General features: G+C 42.7%; 2 protein-coding genes across 2 annotated transcripts; both read right to left on the bottom strand.

The window, feature by feature from the left end:
* Window positions 1-9,778: 9,778 nt before the first annotated feature.
* On the bottom strand, window positions 9,779-13,014 carry LOC307086260 (C-C chemokine receptor type 3-like). The gene is made up of 2 exons (XM_079751408.1): window positions 12,973-13,014; window positions 9,779-12,138 (listed from the first exon to the last, which is right to left on the bottom strand). Exon 2 carries the CDS (start codon window positions 12,121-12,123, stop codon window positions 11,023-11,025), a length of 1,101 nt encoding a protein of 366 aa, XP_079607534.1. The 5' UTR covers window positions 12,124-12,138; window positions 12,973-13,014; the 3' UTR covers window positions 9,779-11,022.
* A 6,163-nt stretch (window positions 13,015-19,177) lies between these two features.
* Window positions 19,178-21,312, bottom strand: LOC307085426 (C-C chemokine receptor type 3-like). Its single transcript, XM_079750216.1, has 2 exons — window positions 21,271-21,312; window positions 19,178-20,436 (listed from the first exon to the last, which is right to left on the bottom strand). Exon 2 carries the CDS (start codon window positions 20,419-20,421, stop codon window positions 19,321-19,323), a length of 1,101 nt encoding a protein of 366 aa, XP_079606342.1. The 5' UTR covers window positions 20,422-20,436; window positions 21,271-21,312; the 3' UTR covers window positions 19,178-19,320.

A 21,312-nucleotide genomic window follows, 5' to 3' on the forward strand; every position in this document is an offset into this window, starting at 1 on the left:
GCTTCCACTTAGCACGCCTTTTCTTGAGTTTCGATCACCAAAATCTGGTACCTGGTACCTGGTACCTTTTACGTCTCACCTCTGTTGGGTTTCCGAGAGAGCTGATCTATTACTTTTGTGTGACGTAAACAGGCTGCTGGCCACTGATTGGCCAGAGAGTGACGCCACTGGACGAGCGCGACGTCCCAGCCTGATACCCGACGTCCGGCACCTTTAAATACTAGCATCAGCGTTCAGTCAACAATATTGATTGATTATTGAACATGGCAGGATCAGCGCGCAAGAACACGCCGTGGGCCGTGACAGAGGTGGAGACGCTCCTGCTTGTAGCCCTGGCTGTTTATGTGTCGCGTGGATAAGTAAGTCACTGCAGTTTTGTTGGCATGTGTGTTATGACGACCCGCCCACGTTGAAGAGGTACTTTATTCTAGATGGAAACATGACGTGCCTGGAACCAAACCAAGTCTTGGCGAGTTGAGCTGGTACTGTCGATGGAAAAGAGGCAATAGTGTTGTGTACGCCAGAGTGTTGTGTAACACATAGTGTTGTGTACACCATAGCGTTGTGTACCCGATAGTGTTGTGTACACCATAGCGTTGTGTACCCGATAGTGTTGTGTACACCAGAGTGTTGTGCACCACATAGTGTTGTGTACACCAGAGTGTTGTGCAACACATGGTGTTGTGTACACCAGAGCGCTGTGTACCTATTAGTGTTGTGTAAACCAGAGCGTTGTGTACACCAGAGCGCTGTGTACCTGTTAGTGTTGTGTAAACCAGAGCGTTGTGTAACACATAGTAGCCGACCTAAAGTTATCATAATTATAGCCCTGCCATCCAGAACGGTGGAAATAGCCAGCCTGTAGACAGTAACACTGCGGCAAGTGGAACAAAATTCACTCCTACTGACGAAAATACAGCGGACTATTGTACTGGCTCACGGCTCTCTCTTCTGTCCCTCTTCCTACTCTCTCCCTCTCTGTCCTGCGCTCTCCATCTCTCTCCCTCGCTCTCTCTCTCTCGCTCTCTCTCTCTCTCTCTCTCTCTCTCCCCCCCTCTCTCTCTATCTTCTCTCCCTCTCTGTCCTGCCCTCTCCATCTTTCTCTGTATTCTCCTCATTATTTCACCCCTCTGTGTGTCTCTCTGTGTAACTCTTTCACACTCTCCCACTCAATTTCCCTCTCCCTCTCCGCCTGCCAGAGGCTATTCCACACATTTCACGCAACCCTTTTGTCCTCTAAATCCTGCTTTATTTATTTTTTTACAAATTCCTAATACAGACACACTATCAATGTGTAATCGTCAAGAGGCGAAAGCGATGTCATCCTCACCCACCATACGGATGTCTCTTCCTCTGTCTCTCTCTCCACCTCTCTCTCTATACCTCCCTGACCACCTGCTGCTCTACCTTAACACCAGCTACTGTCTCTGTCTCTCTCTCTCTGTCTCTCTCTCTGTCTCTCTCTCTGTCTCTGTCTCTCTCTCTCTCTCTCTCTCTCTCTCTCTCTCTCTCCCTGTATCCCTGTATCCGGGTGAGTCTCTCTCTCTCTCTCTCTCTCTCTCTCTCTCTCTCACTCTCTCTCTCTCCCCCTCCCTGTATACGGGTGAGTCTCTTTCTCTCTGGGTGTCTCTCGTCTGACCACGGGTCTCTGTGGCCCCCTGTCTGTCCCCTTTGGGGGACCGCAGGCTCCTAGCCGCAGCCCTTCAACAATGTCAGCTATGTCATAAACATGCAGACACCCCCAAACCGCCCTGCCTGGAATGAGGTTCCAGTTCAGGACCTCACCGGGGGGCACCACTTGAGGCCTGAGGAGTCAACGTGTATGTGTACAATAATGTAAAGAGTCTGGTGTACGTAGCGGTAGTGGTTGATGTAAATAATATGCTTGCTGGGATGGGCAAAATATACAGGTTTATATTAAGAGGGGACATTTGTAGCGCTATTATAATTATTTTGAATTATATAAACATCAAAAGTTACAATAATTATATTATTATTGTAACTAATGTTTGTTGAGTTTTACATTTCGTTTTTGACATATTTCTAACCAGCCCATATCTTTAATAATAACCATTTGCTAGGTTTGATGTCACAGCCCACATTTTAATGTAAATCTATGAGACAGTAGAATTAGAGAAAGAAGCTTAGAGCCACGCACAGGAACCAATTACAGTTCAAAGTTATTTCAATCCCTTTTTACTGGGTCATACCCTCAGGGAAGACGAGGAACACAGAGAATACCTTCTGAATACTAACCAAAACAATATCAAATCATCATCTGAAACTCCTCTCTGTCTCTCACACACTTTCTCCCTTCTCCGTTGGACGGGATCGAAGGGGGCTGAGAGGTCACACCACAAACACACGTGTGCAGAGTCAGTTCAGCCGGTCGGTTCAGCCGGTCGGCACACAGCAGGTCTCCGGACGCGCTGTTAGCATTGAGCTAATATGGTCCACCCCCTGCTGTGCTGCTCTGGAGCCCATGCCGGAACAGTAGGACCACAAATAAACACTGAGTCTGCAATGTTCAACTGTTTCCAGTCCCTTCTTTCTTTCCCTTTTGCCTTCTTTATTTTTTTCTTTCTTCATTTCTTTCCATCTTTTTCCCCCTTGTCCTTTCGCATGCAAAGCAATCTGACGAATGATTAGGAGGATAACAGGATTTGATTTTTGCGTTAGCTGGTTCTATATTACATTACGTAGGCCGCCTGCTAGGAGAGGCAAACCAGGAATGAGCCCAGAAGCTTCTCCATGCAGAGACAGCAAGGCCGTGCTAACAGGGCGATATTATTTTTATAGCAAGAAGTGAGATTATTGAGAATCCTTCAAACTAAATTGTGAATTGTGAAGTGAATGTTGAAATCCATGGCACCGTATATATACCCAGCATCCTACACTACGCAAAAACTGAGCATGTGTCATGTGTGTGAGAGAAAGAGAGGGTGGCTGTGTGCTTATGCTGTACGTCTCTAGGGGGTTATACTGTACTGGCATTACGAACAAAATGTCAATCAGCAGAAGAGAGCAGCTGGTGTTGCGAACGTCTCTATCAGTCTCAGAGCTTCTGTGAGTCTCTGTGGGTTTTTTCCATGAGGCTGAGCGTGTGTTAACCTCCCTGGAATGACCACAATGTTCTACTGACATACGTTGACTGTAGGTTTCTCTCATGTGGCAGAGTGGATTCCATGTCTTGGGTTTCAAAATGGAGGCCTGACGAGAGTGGCGCGTTCAACATTTAGAAACGTGGCATTCACAGTCTGAAATATGACATTTTTATTATAAATGATGTTATGGACTGTTAAGGAGCATTCTATTGGATATGTCATAGTATCGGTTATACTTATCACTATTTTAAAACAAGCTCGACTTTCAAAACCATTTGTGTCTACATTGTCGGTCCTTAAACAAACACATTGAGAGAAGGAGAACAGTCTGAATCATTCAATCGCAGATGAATGAATGGTCTTATAAATATAGACCATGTGACCACAGAGGAAACAGCACAGCCCTAACTCCCAACAATCCTTGCCGTACTTTCTCCACATTTTCTTGGCCCGTTTTAATTGGTGCCTGTTTAGGCAATTCAGGCTTGCCTCACAGGAAACCCCAAAAACGGGAAAGTATTGACTTTACTCCGAAAAACTGCCCCAACCTGTACCACACATACACAAGCACACACACACACACACACACACACACACACACACACACACACACACACACACATAAAAACACTGCAATAAAAATGGTTTGTTCCATCCGCATCGATGTCGCCATTTCATCTGGCCAAAGCCTTTCACCCGATTACACTCACTGGTTCTCTCCTTCTTCCTCCTGCTGCAAGCACCTCCTCAGTGCTCCTCTTCCTCTTCCTCCTCCTCCTCTTCCTCCTCCTCCTCCTCCTCCTCTCCCTGGATCACCAACAACCTCGCGATCAGATACAGAATTTCCAAAAAACAGCCGAAAGAAAAACAAAATCCACCTGGTTAAAATGTGACACGTTATTTTTAGCATCAGTTAAGTAAGAGTCGTACATAAGGTGACTTAAGTTATTTGATGGAAGAAAAAAGATCAGATGCAACCCACCTACATGACATGCGATATGAGTTCTAAATCCTTCTCCCACACATTTGTCGACACTATTTGTGAATTAATTAGTGAATGAGGTGACCCGTCGGTACTGCCCTGATGGTCGTATTCTTTTTGCGAGTTTTTTATTATATCTCATGAACGTTTTCTTTTTTTTAAGATTTCTACGTCGCTCTCCAAAACATTTGTCAGCAGTTCTCCGGGGGGTTGGAGGTGAACGAGGTGACCCGAGGGTACCGCCGGGGTCTCTTAACGCCCATGCCGTGCGTCGATCCAGGGCCTTCAGTGTCGCCCACATACCAGAACAAGGTTTACAAACTGGGCTACGACGTGTGAATAGCTATGGTCTAAAACTGGACCCCGTCACTTCCTGTTCCTCCTCCTCTCACTGTGACCCCCGACTGGAGAACGCTGACCTGAGACTCTGAAATCCATACGTCAAACCGGACTCTCCCCATCCCCGCCGTCTCTCACGGACGCTGCCCCCCGCATGTCTGCAGGCATGGCGTGCCCCCACGGCGGTCCTGGAGGTCTCAGAACCGAGCCTCCCCTACTCCAGGTTCGCCGTAGCCCACACGATAACTCCTCATAGCATTCAGTCACTTGGCAGACATATCTTTATCTTAAAGGGGACATATTATACCACCAGGTGTGAGCATGATTAGCCGTTACAAGCCGTTTCGAAAATTTGTCACAAGTAGGCGTGTCCCCCTTGATGTGTGACGGACAGATGAGCAACGTTGTGCCTCAGTTTAGTTAATGTGGTCAGTCATCAAGGAGCAGCTAGGTTAAGCCTGCATGTTATTCCCCAGAGCTCTAGGGAATCGAACCCAGAACATTTCGTCATTGGAGTCGACCACTTTGACCTCCACCCTACCCCTGCCACCGTGATTTCATGAAATCAACATTATTTAATGGTCAACTTTTAATTTAAAGGGGTTCTGTTTGCGTTCATCACCGATCAATTCCTGATCCTCTACTGATGTTTTCTTTGCTCGGGTCCTCTGCAGACATATGACCTGGCCTCCCTCATTCTTAATCCTCAAACAACTTTTATGTTTCACTCAAATGATAACGTTACAACGAGGGATACGCAGCTAGCCTTGGGGTCAAACCCGCAAGCCAACGACGACAACTGGCAGTTGTCTTTGAGTCTGAGCCTAATCCCATTAAGAGGCTTCAGATAGCTTAGCTGCTAGGATACCTTAGCCTCATGCTGCCCCCACTGTGGGCACAGTTGGTCTAGTGCCGATTAAGCTAACAAAGTTAGCGTTAATCACTGGGGTGCGGCAGGGTAGCGTCGTTAACTTTCACTTCAACCATAAGGCCAATGCTGATCTCCAGAGCTCTGCTGGGTGCCACACACACCCTTCGGAGGGTTAACGGGTCTGTGGTCTTTTTAGTAAGCCCACAGATCTGTGGAAATTCTTCACTTTTATTCCCCTGAAAAGTTATTCCTTCCTCTCCTCGCCCAGGATTGGCTGGACAGGTTTTTTTTAATGTGTGTGCACATAACTCTGAAACCATGTCTTCTGTTCACCGTTGATTTAGGAAGCATAGCCGACAGTCTGATTCAACCCCCCCACCCCCTTTCTGCCCCCCAAGCCAGCTCCTTTCTTCTCTCCTCCTGCAGACTGTCAAAAAAATATATATCTTTCTCCCCCTTGCTGTTCTTGAAAATGTCCGAGAAATCCCTTCAGCCTTCTTGGATTTCTCTCTCAATCTCTGCCTGTCAGTCTGTCAGTCTGTCTGTCTGTCTGTCTGTCTGTCTGTCTGTCTTCTCTCTCTCTCCCCCCCCCCCTCTCTCTCTCCCCCCCCCCCCCTCTCTCTCTCTCTCTCCTCCCTCTCTGTCCCCCCTCTCTTTCTCCAGGGAGTGCCACCAGTCTTGTACTGGTGGTGGTCCAACACCAGCGGTGGCTGTTGTTGCTCTGCCCCGGCAGCCTAGCGTGTTGGTACCGTATCTTCATTCTGCTGTATTGGTCATCACACAGCGAGGCTTGATCCCTGCATTCAGCTCATCCCCGGTCAGGGGCCGGTCAGTCCTAGGGCAGCTCCCAGGGACCAACTCCAGGTCTAGGGCCACTGCCACTGCTCAAGGGCGCTGGCAGTGGTATAAACCTGATGTGTCTTTTGTATGTCTTTGGTAGCATGTGAGTAGTGTGTTTGTAGCATGTTAGCAGCGTGTTTATAACACATTGGAAGCGTGTATGAAGTGTTTGTAGCCTGTTGGTAGCATGTTAGCAGTGTGTTTGGAGCAGGTATGGTATGATGTTTGTCACACATTTATTTGTTAGTAACGTGTTGTTAGTACTGTGTATATGGAGTGAAAGGCTCACAGCGAACAGCTGCTGAGGGAGCTGGTACGGTATTTTAACAAGCCACTGTTGAAATAGAAACATTTTGGCTCCCCTGGCATTAGAAAGTGTGTTTGTGTTTGTATATTTACTTGTGCGGTGTATTGTGGCTACTGGCTACACTAACCTCACACATGCATGTGAATATGTCTAGTATTCTATTTTTACCGTGGTTTACAAATGTAAACCCTGAAACACTGTTTGACCTTTTATTCAAAGTGGTGATTCTTCAATTTAACATTCAATGCTTAAAGTTGACACAGACCACAGAACGGCTCTTATTCGCTGCAGAGTCAACCGGGTTTTCCAACAACAATGAATGTTGAAAGACGTATTGCATGTGTCCAAGCAACCTCCCAGTTCAACGTTTAAACATCTTGTTTAATGCATCAATTCGCTCAGAAAATGTGATCAATAACTAAAATCATGCTCCTACCTTTCCACCCTTTATAATCCCGTTCAGGAGCTGTTGATTCTGTCTCCTCTTCACACCTTTGCTGGGGTGCTCCCCGTGTGTTTTGAAATGTGTGTGTGTGTTTTGAGTGTGTGTGTGTCTGGTGTGTGTTGTTGTGTGTGCCCCAGGACCCAGCACCAGACACTAGCCCTGTTGGTCTGTGAGTCTCTCACAGGAGGGAGGGGCTAGGAGGGTGAGCAGGGAAAAGGCTGAGACCGATGCCAACGTGAAGCCCTGCCATGACGTGTGTGTGTGTGTGTGTGTGTATGTGTGTGTGTGTGTGTGTGGAGGGGTGGAGCAGCGGAGCCCCGCCTCCCCTCCTGATGAGGTTGGCAGATGGGAGTCCGCCTCCACATGACATCCCCCAGCTAAGCTCCGCCCATCCACACTCCAGGCCAATGGGAGTGGAGGTGGTGGGCGAAGCCAGCCAACCAGCATGAAACGGACAGAAGGGAGCTCATTTTTGAAAGCTGAGAGCTGGTGAGACAGTTTTCTAAATAAAAGCGGAAGCCTTGACCAGCTGTAGGCTGCGGAGGACTGGACATTAAAGGAGGGTTTTAGAGCTGATATTCACCTCCAGCTATCTGTATAACATCTGTATATTATAGCGCTGCACCTCGCTCGTATGTGACACCCACAACATGCTCGGAAACACACACACACACACACACACACACACACACACACACACACACACACAGTATCTCTCTCGCTCTCACACACAAACACACATTCCTACCATTCCGTGTGTGTGTGTGTGTGCGTGTGCGTGTGTGTGTGCGTGTGCGTGTGTGTTGGCAGGCTGAACGCATTGCTGAACGATGGTCAGCTCAGGCCAACACAAACACAGCATCCAGCAGCAACTGAAAAAGGCCTCCCATTATCTCCAACAGGCCAACACGACATGTAAACCTGGAGCTACGCAGGGAGAATGGGATTCTCCATGCTTAATACAATCACTATTGATTTCCGCTACTAGTCAGCCCCCACTGCTCTCAGCTTGCACCGCGATGAGCCCCTGTTCCCCCCATGTTCATACGAAGGCTGGAAAAGGAATTGGAGAGAAATATTCAGTTTCCATGACACATGCAGACGGCCGACTCCGAGAGAGTCTGTGGTTTAAATTCGAGCAGCTAACCGGGGGGAAAAATAAGAACTTTGTAGTACTGGATCTAAAGATTGCTGACGGGTCGACCACATTTGGCGATGCGTAGCAGAAGCCTTGGCCCCTGTGTGGCGAAAAGAACTCGAGGCCGATGAAGCTCATGGAGATAATCTGTGGCAGAATGGGGTTAAATATGGCGGAATTCATTCATTGTTTGTTGTTATAACACTGACATTATTAGAAAAGCAATGTCAGTAATGAAGTCTCTCAAAGAGCCATTGTGGTCACTCAAAGTTGGTCTTGTTGTGGTGTGATGTATTATCCTTGGCTGTTATGTATTATATGACACGGGCGTATTGCCCCCTAGTGGCGGTTGGTGGTCTTATTTAAATTGAAAACAATATTGGTAGAATTTATTTTAAATAAAAGTGACTAAGGTATCGGAATTAGTACGGATATATCCTGATAGCTAAATTAACAATGACAAAATGTTATAGGCTTTGATGTTGTTTACCAGTGGAGCTCAAACACGCAGTTTGGTATTCGTTGAATAGATGATTTAAATATAACAAACAAATAGAAGGAACAGTTTGTACTAAACATTAATGAAAGGCTTAAATTAGCTTTCTATTTCATCAAATGTCCTTTCTTTTAAACTGAAGCAAATAATTTTGGTACACTCAAGGCAATTATGAGCAGCAAAAACCTCTAAACCCCAGGCGGTCATCCACAAACACACACTGTTTGAACAGTAATGTTACGTGACCGATGCATCAAAAACTTTTTTTCCTCTGAACCTAAAGGTCACTCAACCCTGAACCTACAAAGTAAAGGTTACCATGAACAGCATCAATCAAAACATGAACAATTGCCGAAGGATCTGATAATGGAGTTGGTTAACATTAGATAATTGGCCCTGGAGAAGAGGTTTTGTTTGAGTTGTTTATACATTTATCTTTTAATCATCTGCCAAATTCGGGTTCAAATGAGAGCCTTAACCTGCAGCTGTATTGAATGCAATGCTGTGTTGTGTTTCCATGTTACTGATGAGAATCATTTGGCTTGATAAAACCTTAATTTCGCTAAACCCCCTCAGTTTGAAAGGGAGTTGGATAGACATAATTCCACTCAGTTCCTTACCATCTTTAAATTATCTGAAATATTTCCTCATAATTATGTGTGCTTGTGTGCAGGGTTGCCACTTTTTTAGTAATGATACATCTCAAACACTTTTCAAGGACAAATTCAGGGTACATCCCAACAATAGTTGAGCGTTGCACTCACCTAACTACATGATGACGTGCAGTGGCAGCAGGTAACCTTTGCCTGAGCTTGAATCCGAGCTAGCTGAAGTTGGATTCAAGCTCATTTCTTATGTCGCCCTCTAGTGGTGGTTTGCATTCAAAGCCCGTTGAGAGAATTCTCAAATCACCACTAGAGGGCGACACAACTCCTTTAGAATTGAGCTTGAATTCGCTTGGAGTTGAACATAGCAAACTCTGACGAATTATGATCTATTTTTTCAGTGTTCATTATACTTTGCGTGGAGTAGCAATTTCATTCTATAAAAAGCCATCTCCATTCATTGATTGTAATTCAATCAGTTTGGAAAAATAAATGGGTGAGTTTTTACTACGTTAACCACAATGTTGGCCTTTGCTGCAAATTATATTTTAAAATAACCATATATCAAAAAGAAAATGGTTCTGGCACAGTTGTCCAAGAGTAACACATTTGTCCAAGAGCATTTAAGAAACAAACATTAAGAAAATAATATTTTGGTTAGGAAATGGTTGTTTAATCATGTGACTGAAAAAGCAATAGGCCGCTTCACACATTACATTTATTTGCAGAAACTTTATACTTTATACTTTCAACAATGAAGATGAACCCCAAATAGTGCTTCCCAATCACACAACTTAAAATAAGTAACAAAGCAAAGCAACATTTTTGTTTTAAGTGTTACAATATAAAAAAAGAGCTAGAGATTTTTTTTAAACATAAATATATGTACATATATTTTCCACACCCAAGTGTTGGAAGAGTGACGGTAGACGGTGGAGTTACGGTAGCTCTGCCTTCACTAGCGCATCGACTCTACTGGCCGGGGATCGACCACTGCTGTTAGAAAGAGCCTCCAAGTGTGAAGACTGTGATGAGGATCGACAAGGCAGTACAAACCCTCCAAACGCCAGCTTTATCTTCATTTGTTACACATTTTCTACAGCTTAAATGAAATAACAGTAGAAATACAACAACGCTAATGCAACACATGGGTCGGCTTAGCTCAGGAGGTAGAGCAGTTGTCTTGTAACCGAAAGGTTGCTAGTTCGATCCCCAGCTCCTCCTAGCTGAGTGTTGGTGTGTCCCTGAGCAAGACACTAAACCCTAACTGCTCCTGACCAGCTGGCTGTCGCCTTGCATTGTTGACTCTGCCGTAAATGTGTGTATTAACCGATGTAAGTCGCTTTGGATGAAAGCATCTGCTAAATGCCCTAATTGTAATTTTACAACATAACAGTTAAAATGCTGAAATTCTAAATTCAAATTCTATTATGTTCTCTCTTTAGAATTATATTTCAAGTAAAACTGGTTAAAATGGACAATGTTGTCATGACAAAGCTAGTTCATGGCCTTGGTAGAACAACTCTGTTATTTTACACTTCCTCTTGCGATTTTTCATCCTTCGAGAACCTAAATGTAGTTTCTCTAAAATCAATCCAAACTTAGATTGTTCTCAGCCTCATCTATATGAGGTGTTATTCTCAACCACAAACTCACTATTTGAGAAATGAGGAAGGGGTCGACTAATAAACTAACTAACTGATTAAAGCGCTTTGAGTGCCTTAAAATAGAGGGCTACATTATTGCAATTAATTATTATGTATTCATTTACAAGGTATATGCTAAATGACTACATTTAAATGTAAAACTGACAAAACAATAAAAATCATCAAATTTAATTTCCCGTTTTCCCAACCAATTATCCAATTAAAACAAAGTAAATTGTCTCCCAAATGTTAAAAGTTGTTTGTGTGGGACGTCCTTTGTGAGGTGGACTTGCTGCTCAGACTAGCGGGTCTGAAGTGACGTGCCAGACAAGGCATGTTCTTCTTCAACAGCTTCCTGAAGTGACTCTGAAACCGCTTACCCACAAAGGAGTAGAACATGGGGCTGATGCAACAATACAAGAACGCTATGTTTCTGGTCGCGTACAACGCGTAGTTCAACGCCTCGACCTGATTGCACATCCGGTTTGCATCGTCGGCTGTGGACATCTGAATGCCCTTCAGCAGGATCACGATGTTATAGGGAGTCCAGCAAACGAAGAAGGTGAACATGATGATGAATATCAGCTTCACCGAGCGCCATTTCTCCCTCATGCGAGTGGACATGATCCGCACGGTGATGCATGTGTAGCAGTACATCACCATGAAGAGGGGCAGCAGGAAGAAGAGGAGGAACTGCATGTAGTAGCTGACCTGGATCCACTGTTTGACGACGTCGGCATCGTATCCACTCTCATCACACATCAGGCCATTCTCGCTGTCCTCCCACACGCCTTTGAGAACCAGCTCATTGAGACTGGCCAGCACACTGATGAACCAAACGATCAAGGACGCCCCGATGGCATACGCCCTCTTCCTGCTCTTGGCAGCGGTCACCGCGTGCACCACGGCCAGGTAGCGGTCAAAGGTCATCAGGGTGAGGAAGAGGATGGAACTGTAGAAACCAATCAGATGGGCACTGCTGACCAACTTGCAAAGCACCGTGCCAAAGATCCACTGGGAGGAATGGTATTTGGCCAGGAAGGGGAAGCTGGATGCAAACAGGATGTTGGAGGTGACCAGATTGATGAGGAAGATGTTAGTGACGCTGTTGACCTTCTCAAGCTTGACGATTATGAACAAAACAAGCCAGTTGCCTAAGTAACTCAGGAGGAAGTTGATGTAGTAGAAATAAGGAATGATGGCCGAGCCAAATTGGTTGACGTTTGATGGAGAGCAGTGTTTGACGAGCTTGTCATCCACGTAAGATGGATAGCTTGTGTTTTCGCTGTTGTTAAACATATCCGATATATCTGGATACGCCCCTTCATCATAAAGATGTTCATCTCCCATGGTAATTGCTTAAACCTGTGGTAGATGGAAAAACATATTGATAAGTCTCATATGATTGAATGCTGTGCAATTCGATGTACTAATTTACATGGGTGATATGTATTTGATACGGAAGGCTGTGCCCATCATGCATAAGCTGCTCTGAAGTAGAGCTTCAAATGACAACACAATTGAAACAATTTTATACTTAAAAGGTCTGGAACAAATATTTCACAGTTGAAAGAACAAAAGGGATGAAAACACTTGACAAACAATCAATATGTAATACTATATTATAAGAAGAATAATGATAATAACAATAATAATAATAATAATAATAATAATAATAATAATAATAATAATAATAATACACTGTATAAATTCATGTAGGATCTTTTCTATGCCCAAATCATGTGTCTTACTCATTATTTTACTGGTTGTAATTGCAGCTTGAATTTGTCTTCTCCATTCTTTAACATAAATACAAATGCTAATAATTGATTGATAATAATCAGGGCGGATTTGTGAAAAAACCAGAGGGGGGGATAATTTTGAGAAACATTTTAAAATGTTTCAAAATGAAGACGGACCCTGTGTATTTTGGTTGTTAATTATTACGATGTAATGGTGAAAATACTTTGGGTGGGGGGGATAATTTTTATCCCCACCGAGGATAAAAATAATTCAGCAGAGGTTAGGACGTGTAAACCAGAGGGGGGGATAATCCCCACCATCCCCACCGGCAAATCGCACCCTGATAATAATAATTACCTAATGCTGGAGGCGGACGGGCCACCGTCTAGTCATTTTAGTGTAAAGAAGGAACTTAATTTGGCTTTTAAAAGATTCTTCTTAAACAAAACAACTCACCAATGTTGATTTCCGTATGTGGAGGAGTAGATAAGAGAAGAGCTGACTAATGTCTGAGTCTTTCAGTTTCAGCTCTCTGGTGTTAAGCAGACATGAGGGTTAAGACATACGCCTTAAGAGGAACTGAGATATCCTCCCCATTTACATTACGCAGATATAAAAGGACACCTCTCGCACATACGATGATTCTGCCACCAATATTGAACAGAAGCTTGGCCTCGACTCAATGTTTTTTATACTCATACTTTACAAAGTCAAATACTGATAATATTGTAATCTACAGGATCGTTTGTTTAACACTTTACATACAAATACTACAGCTTACTGGTACATGCTGACCCTAACATGGTAAACGTAACAAGACTGTTTGGCATTACAATACATTGGATGATTATCATGATTAATAATCATAACATGGCTTGCCGGATTTGGTTTAAGATGTATATCGTAATGAGTCTGGTGATTTTAACTAGAGGGATACTGTCGTGGAAAATACCCACGATCTAATACTCTAACAAATTACAAGAGGTCGAGAAGGACTAGGTTTGAATGATCAAGGCTTTATTGTCACCGCAGAGAGCAACAACATCACCTGAGTTGGTTTGCAAAAGAACTGAGCTCTTCGGCTTGGGATCTCAGAGGTAACTTAAGCTGTGATTTTCTAGACCAATCAGAGCTTCTAATCTATTGGTCCATTTAAGTTTACTTCCCACATGGAAACATACATTCATACATTCAAGCATTAGATACAAAGAATTATATATTAAACATTAGTTATATGAAGTTTACATATTATGCATTACAGTTATATGAAGTGAGGTCTTTGATTAAAATCCATTCATCGCCTTGTTTATTAACCTGTTCTTAAATCACCATGACTTACCACATGGGTTTAAGAGATGAGCCCTGTGAAAGGAATATTCATTTAAACAGTAAAATATGTATTTGTAATAGTTAATGCCACTTTAGTTGTCTGTGGCATATACAGTCATAATCCTAAAGCTGGTAGTGTCTGATTTTAACCGGGGTATGAATTAGTTTCCTTAATTCTTTTAAGTATTTAAGTCTACAGAATACACATTCTGAAACCACAGATGAGGAACCTTGGGAGGGCATTTCCTCTCACCGTGACGGGAGCCAGCCATCTTTGAGGGGCCACTTACACGTAAATGAGGAACACATGTAAATGTCCTCAGAATGCAAGCACTTGTTGACCAAGGAAAGCCAGGTAATATAAAGTGTTTAACATTTGGCTCCATTGTAAATATATTTACCTTATATTCTTGTATAATTCATATTTTAAGTCAACCTTACTTATACTCATTATCTAAGTGAACTGAGCAATAGACTGATGCCATTGACTACAGAGGGATGTCTTATCTGAGTCTTATCTGTTTGCCGGTCCGCTCCGGACCCTCTGAGGTGTTGAATAGCAGTAGAACGGGGTCTAGAGCCTGCCCCTCTTCCCCCCTGCTGGGACATTCCTCTCCACTATTATTTCTGACATTTGGCAAATATCCTTTTTAAACCTTCATTATTTTCTACCACAATCCCAACATCCACAGTGGAAAATGGCACAATCTTTATAGTAGGCTATACAGCAACTCAAATATGTGACAATGCTATATATGCTATCCCTACACAGATTAATACTGACCTAATTTTCCTAGTCCAATATAATACAATGGTTTGAATCTATAAAACAATATTATCAGTAAGTCTTGCAACTCTAATGATTGAAACCGTGGTAAAACCAAAACAAAGTAAGCTCATGCATTTCAGAATATGATCACATTTTTATTGTTTGAAGAAGACACATTGATCATGCATCAGCGGTACTTTGTTCAGCCAAACATCAATACTTCACTGTTCATGTGAAAAGAGCATAAAAAATATAACAAGTTGACCAAAACATGTACACAAATACTTCAAGTGTACATTACAAGATTCAAAATCTACATTAGTGTACATTACAAGATTCAAAATCTAAACATGGGTTGGAAATGTAAATAAATAAGTATAATACTTGAAAGAAAAAGCCAAATGATATCTTGGAGGTACATTATATCACTCAATCACCAAAACGATTTAATTACGTTCATTACGTTAAATAAAGTTTTTGAAATGTCCTAAAACATTTCTTCATGGGAAAAACAGCCAGCATAGGAACAATCAGCTGTTAAATCAACTGTAAGCAAAGCAAAAAACTAAAATCAAAAGCAGCTACAGACGATTCATGATAATATAATCCCTTTCATCTCATGGAGAGGGGATGTCCATACTGTGACACCTGTGGAACAAAGCTGTCTGTGTGTGACATCCAACATTACTTTAATCCTTTACCTGTGGGTAATGGATTCAAGCAATGTTGGATGTCACACACAGACAGCTGTCTGGGTTTGACTTTAACAGTTTCACCCTTGAGTTTGTCGCTCATCTTCAGTGTAAGAGTTACAGAGGATGTTATCATCGTCACACATGATGAAAGAGCAATGTTGGTAATAATGACACATCGGTACGGGAAATGACTGCATCTTAGGGTTTCTCTACCCTGGAAATGATAGGATCGAGTGGGGATCTGTAGATAGAGGGTGCCGGCTGGATGCATTCAAACATGCAGTTACTGATGTCTTTGGGGTGGCTGAGGTAAACGGTACACTGGATTGAGCATGTTGCCGTCTGCGTGATCACAGGGTATTAACAGGGAAGAGGAATATCTGATTCTGACATACAGATATGTGGTAAATCACATCCCATTAGCATTGGATTTGCAAGCACAAAATAGATTCAAACGAGCTGATGAACATTGGGTTTAAAATGGGAGAGGTGGTTTAAATAGGGCAAAATGTGGAGGAGAAGCACCTTTGGTCTTTGAATTAAAATATAATTTGTGTCCCAATAATAAAGGGCAGTGGCATTGGCTTGAACACGGCTTGTTACGACCAACCCCGGAGAGTTACGCAATAGCAGAGCAGGGGAGTGTTTTAACACTAATGGAGAGAGGCTGATGAGTGTCCACTTCTCTAATCTGCTCTGATGCATGTGCACACACACACACACACGCACACGCACACACACACACACACACACACACACACACACACACACACACACACACACACAAACCTCTAAACCCCAGGCGATATGTTGGATCCCCATTATTTAACAGCCAGTAGATGTGGACGGTCATCCACAAATACACACTGTTTGAACAGTAATGTTACGTGACTGATGCATCAAAAACTTTTTTTCCGCCGAACCTAAAGGTCACTCAACCCTGAACCTACAAAGTAAAGGTTACCATGAACAGCATCAATTAAAAGGATAACATGGAGTTGGTTAACATTAGATAATTAGCCCTTGAGAAGAGGTTTTGTTTGAGTTGTTTATACATTTATCTTTTAATCATCTGCCAAATTCGGGTTCAAATGAGAGCCTTAACCTTCAGCTGTATTGAATGCAATGCTGTGTTCTGTTTCCATGTTACTGATGAAAATCATTTGGCTTGATAAAACATTAATTTCGCTAAACCCCCTCAGTTTGACAGGGAGTTGGATGGACATAATTCCACTCAGTTCCTCACCATCTATAAATGATCTGAAATATTTCCTCATAATTATGTGTGCTTGTGTGCAGGGTTGCCACTTTTTAGTAATGATGCATCTCAAACACTTTTCAAGGATAAATTCAGGGTTCATCCCAACAATATTTGAGCGTTGCTTGTAGCACTCACCTAACTACATGATGACGTGCAGTGGCAGCAGGTAACCTTTGCCTGAGCTTGAATCCGAGCTAGCTGAAGTCGGATTCAAGCTCCATTCTTATGTCGCCCTCTAGTGGTGGTTTGCATTCAAAGCCCGGTGAGGGAATTTTAAAATCACCACTAGAGGGCGACACAACTCCAATTGAGCTTGAATTCGCTTGGAGTTGAACATAGCGAATTCTGACGAATTCTGATCTATTTTTTCAGTGTTTATTATACTTTGCGTGGAGTAGCAATTTCATTCTATGAAAAGCCATTTACATTCACTGATTGTAATTAAATCAGTTTGGAAAAATAAATTGGTGAGTTTTTACTAGGTTAACCACAATGTTGGCATTTGCTGCAAATTAAATTTCATAATAACCATATACTAAAAAAAGGGTTCTGGCACAGTTCACAACTTAGGAATATCATTTGTAATAACACATTTGTCCGAGGGTATTTAAGAAAGAAACACTAGTAAAATAATATTTTTAAAGAAAATTAACATTAAGAATATAATATTTTTTATTCAATAAATTACATTTATTTGCAGAAACTTTATACTTTCAACAATGAAGACAAACCCCAAATAGTGCTTCCCAATCAGACAAATTAAAATAAGGAGCTAAGCAAAGCAACCGTCGTAGCACTTTTAAGTGCTACGATATAACAAGAAGAGCAAGAGAGATTTTTTTTAAACACATATATATATATATATATACATATATTTTCCACACCCAAGTGTTGGAAGAGTGACGGTAGACGGTGGAGTTACGGTAGCTCTGCCTTCACTAGCGCATCGACTCTACTGGCCGGGGATCGACCACTGCTGTTAGAAAGAGCCTCCAAGTGTGAAGACTGTGATGAGGATCGACAAGGCAGTATAAACCCTCCAAACGCCAGCTTTATCTTCATTTGTTACACATTTTCTACAGCTAAAATGAAATAACAGTAGAAATACAACAACGCTTATGCTACACAAAATGGATTTACAACATAACAGTAAAAATGCAGAAATTCTAAATTCAATATCTATTATATTCTCTCTTTATAATTATATTTCAAGCAAAACTGGTTAAAATTGGCAATGTTGTCATGTCAAAGCTAGTTCACAGCCTTGGCAGAACAACTCTGTTATTTTAGACTTCCTCTCGCGATTTTCATCCTTCGAGAACCTACATGTAGCTACTCTAAATTCAATACAAACTAAGATTGTTCTCAGCCTCGTTAATATGAGGTGTTATTCTCAACCACAAACTCACTATTTGAGAAATGATGGAGGGAAACTGAAAAATAATTTCCTTAAGGGGACAACTAATACCTCTTACCTCTCCGGCTAAACTGAGCACGTCGCCCCGGACAAAGCAAAATCACACACCCACAGTGTCACCTGCGGTGTCCCCCAGGGCTCGGTGTTGGGCCCCACCCTTTTCTCCATCTACACGCTCCCCCTGGTCAGCGTCACCAGCAGGGCTATCCTACCATTGCTATGCTGATGACACAAAGCTGAACCTCAGAACCACCCCCACTTCTTCTTGCCCCCTGCCAACATCCACACTGACCACCTGCCTGGAGGAGATAGAGGCGTGGATGAAGCTCAACTTTCTTCAATCAAACAGCTCTAAGACACAAGCCATCCTCATTAGCACACGTAATCAGCTCCGCTCCTCCCACATCACCAGTATCACTTTCTCTGGCCGAAACATCCCCCCTTCCACATCTGTCACCAAACTGGGTGTTAAAATGGACCAGCAACTGAACTACGACACCCACATCAATCACGTCTGCCAGACCGCATTCTATCAACTCAAAAACATTGCCAAACTCCAGCCTACACTCACCCTGGCAGATGCAGAGAAGCTCGTCCACGCCTTAGTCTCCTCCAGGTTGGATTACTGCAATGCACTCCTCATCGGGATCTCTGGCAAGAGCATCCAGAAGCTCCAGTACATACAAAACAGCGCTGCCAGGAACCTGATGAGGGTGCGCAAATATGAACACAATACCCCCATCCTCAAATCCCTTCACTGGCTCCCTGTGACATTCAGAATTGAATTCAAGGTCTCCCTCCTCACCCCCACACCACCTCACACACCCTTCGCTCTGCATCAGCACCCACCCTCAGACCACCCAAGACCAAGCTCCGCACCGTGGGCGATCGGGCTGTCTCCGCCGCTGCCCCCAGACTACGGAACGCCCCCCCGACCACCTGAAGCCCCCACAGACTACAGCTGTTTTTAAACTAAACCTTAAGACTTATCTTTTTAAAAAAGCCTTTAGCTAATTTCTCTTTTACTGTATATGCATTATATGTTTTAACAACCCTTTTTTTTTTCTTTTTTTTGGCTGTAGCACTTTGCTCTACAAATAATATATATTATTATTATTATTATTTATTATTAATAAACAAACTAACTGATTAAAGCGCTTTGAGTGTCTTAAAAGAGAGGGCTTCATAATTGCAATGAATTATTAGGTATTAATTTAAAAGGTATATGCTAAATGACTACATTTAAATGTAAAACTGACAAAATAATAAAAATCAAATTTCCAATTTTCCCATCCAATTATCCAATTCAAACCAAGTCAATTGTTTTCGAATGTTAAAAGTCGTTTGTGTGGGACGTCCTTTGTGAGGTGGACTTGCTGCTCAGACTAGCGGGTCTGAAGTGACGTGCCAGACAAGGCATGTTCTTCTTCAACAGCTTCCTGAAGTGACTCTGAAACCGCTTACCCACAAAAGAGTAGAACATGGGGCTGATGCAACAATACAAGAACGCTATGTTTCTGGTCGCGTACAACGCATAGTTCAACGCCTCGACCTGATTGCACATCGGGTTTGCATCGTCAGCTGTGGAGATCTGAATGCCCTTCAGCAGGATCACGATGTTATAGGGAGTCCAGCAAACGAAGAAGGTGAACATGATGATGAATATCAGCTTCACCGAGCGCCATTTCTCCCTCATGCGAGTGGACATGATCCGCACGGTGATGCATGTGTAGCAGTACATCACCATGAAGAGGGGCAGCAGGAAGAAGAGGAGGAACTGCATGTAGTAGCTGACCTGGATCCACTGTTTGACGACGTCGGCATCGTATCCACTCTCATCACACATCAGGCCATTCTCGCTGTCCTCCCACACGCCTTTGAGAACCAGCTCATTGAGACTGGCCAGCACACTGATGAACCAAACGATCAAGGACGCCCCGATGGCATACGCCCTCTTCCTGCTCTTGGCAGCGGTCACCGCGTGCACCACGGCCAGGTAGCAGTCAAAGGTCATCAGGGTGAGGAAGAGGATGGAACTGTAGAAACCAATCAGATGGGCACTGCTGACCAACTTGCAAAGCACCGTGCCAAAGATCCACTGGGAGGAATGGTATTTGGCCAGGAAGGGGAAGCTGGATGCAAACAGGATGTTGGAGGTGACCAGATTGATGAGGAAGATGTTAGTGACGCTGTTGACCTTCTCAAGCTTGACGATTATGAACAAAACAAGCCAGTTGCCTAAGTAACTCAGGAGGAAGTTGATGTAGTAGAAATAAGGAATGATGGCCGAGCCAAATTGGTTGACGTTTGATGGAGAGCAGTGTTTGACGAGCTTGTCATCCACGTAAGATGGATAGCTTGTGTTTTCGCTGTTGTTAAACATATCCGATATATCTGGATACGCCCCTTCATCATAAAGATGTTCATCTCCCATGGTAATTGCTTAAACCTGTGGTAGATGGAAAAACATATTGATAAGTCTCATATGATTGAATGCTGTGCAATTCGATGTACTAATTTACATGGGTGATATGTATTTGATACGGAAGGCTGTGCCCATCATGCATAAGCTGCTCTGAAGTAGAGCTTCAAATGACAACACAATTGAAACACTTTTATACTTAAAAGGTCTGGAACAAATATTTCACAGTTGAAAGAACAAAAGGGATGAAAACACTTGACAAACAATCAATATGTAATACTATATTATAAGAAGAATAATGATAATAACAATAATAATAATAATAATAATAATAATAATAATAATAATAATAATAATAATACACTGTATAAATTCATGTAGGATCTTTTCTATGCCCAAATCATGTGTCTTACTCATTATTTTACTGGTTGTAATTGCAGCTTGAATTTGTCTTCTCCATTCTTTAACATAAATACAAATGCTAATAATTGATTGATAATAATCAGGGCGGATTTGTGAAAAAACCAGAGGGGGGGATAATTTTGAGAAACATTTTAAAATGTTTCAAAATGAAGACGGACCCTGTGTATTTTGGTTGTTAATTATTACGATGTAATGGTGAAAATACTTTGGGTGGGGGGGATAATTTTTATCCCCACCGAGGATAAAAATAATTCAGCAGAGGTTAGGACGTGTAAACCAGAGGGGGGGATAATCCCCACCATCCCCACCGGCAAATCGCACCCTGATAATAATAATTACCTAATGCTGGAGGCGGACGGGCCACCGTCTAGTCATTTTAGTGTAAAGAAGGAACTTAATTTGGCTTTTAAAAGATTCTTCTTAAACAAAACAACTCACCAATGTTGATTTCCGTATGTGGAGGAGTAGATAAGAGAAGAG

Source organism: Pollachius pollachius (assembly GCF_949987615.1).
Source record: "Pollachius pollachius genome assembly, chromosome: 14".
Classification (NCBI taxonomy): domain Eukaryota; kingdom Metazoa; phylum Chordata; class Actinopteri; order Gadiformes; family Gadidae; genus Pollachius; species Pollachius pollachius.

What these genes read in the sequence shown, in the direction of transcription:
- LOC307086260 (XM_079751408.1), bottom strand. Translation starts at nt 12,123, where the DNA reads ATGGGAGATGAACATCTTTATGATGAAGGGGCGTATCCAGATATATCG.
- LOC307085426 (XM_079750216.1), bottom strand. Translation starts at nt 20,421, where the DNA reads ATGGGAGATGAACATCTTTATGATGAAGGGGCGTATCCAGATATATCG.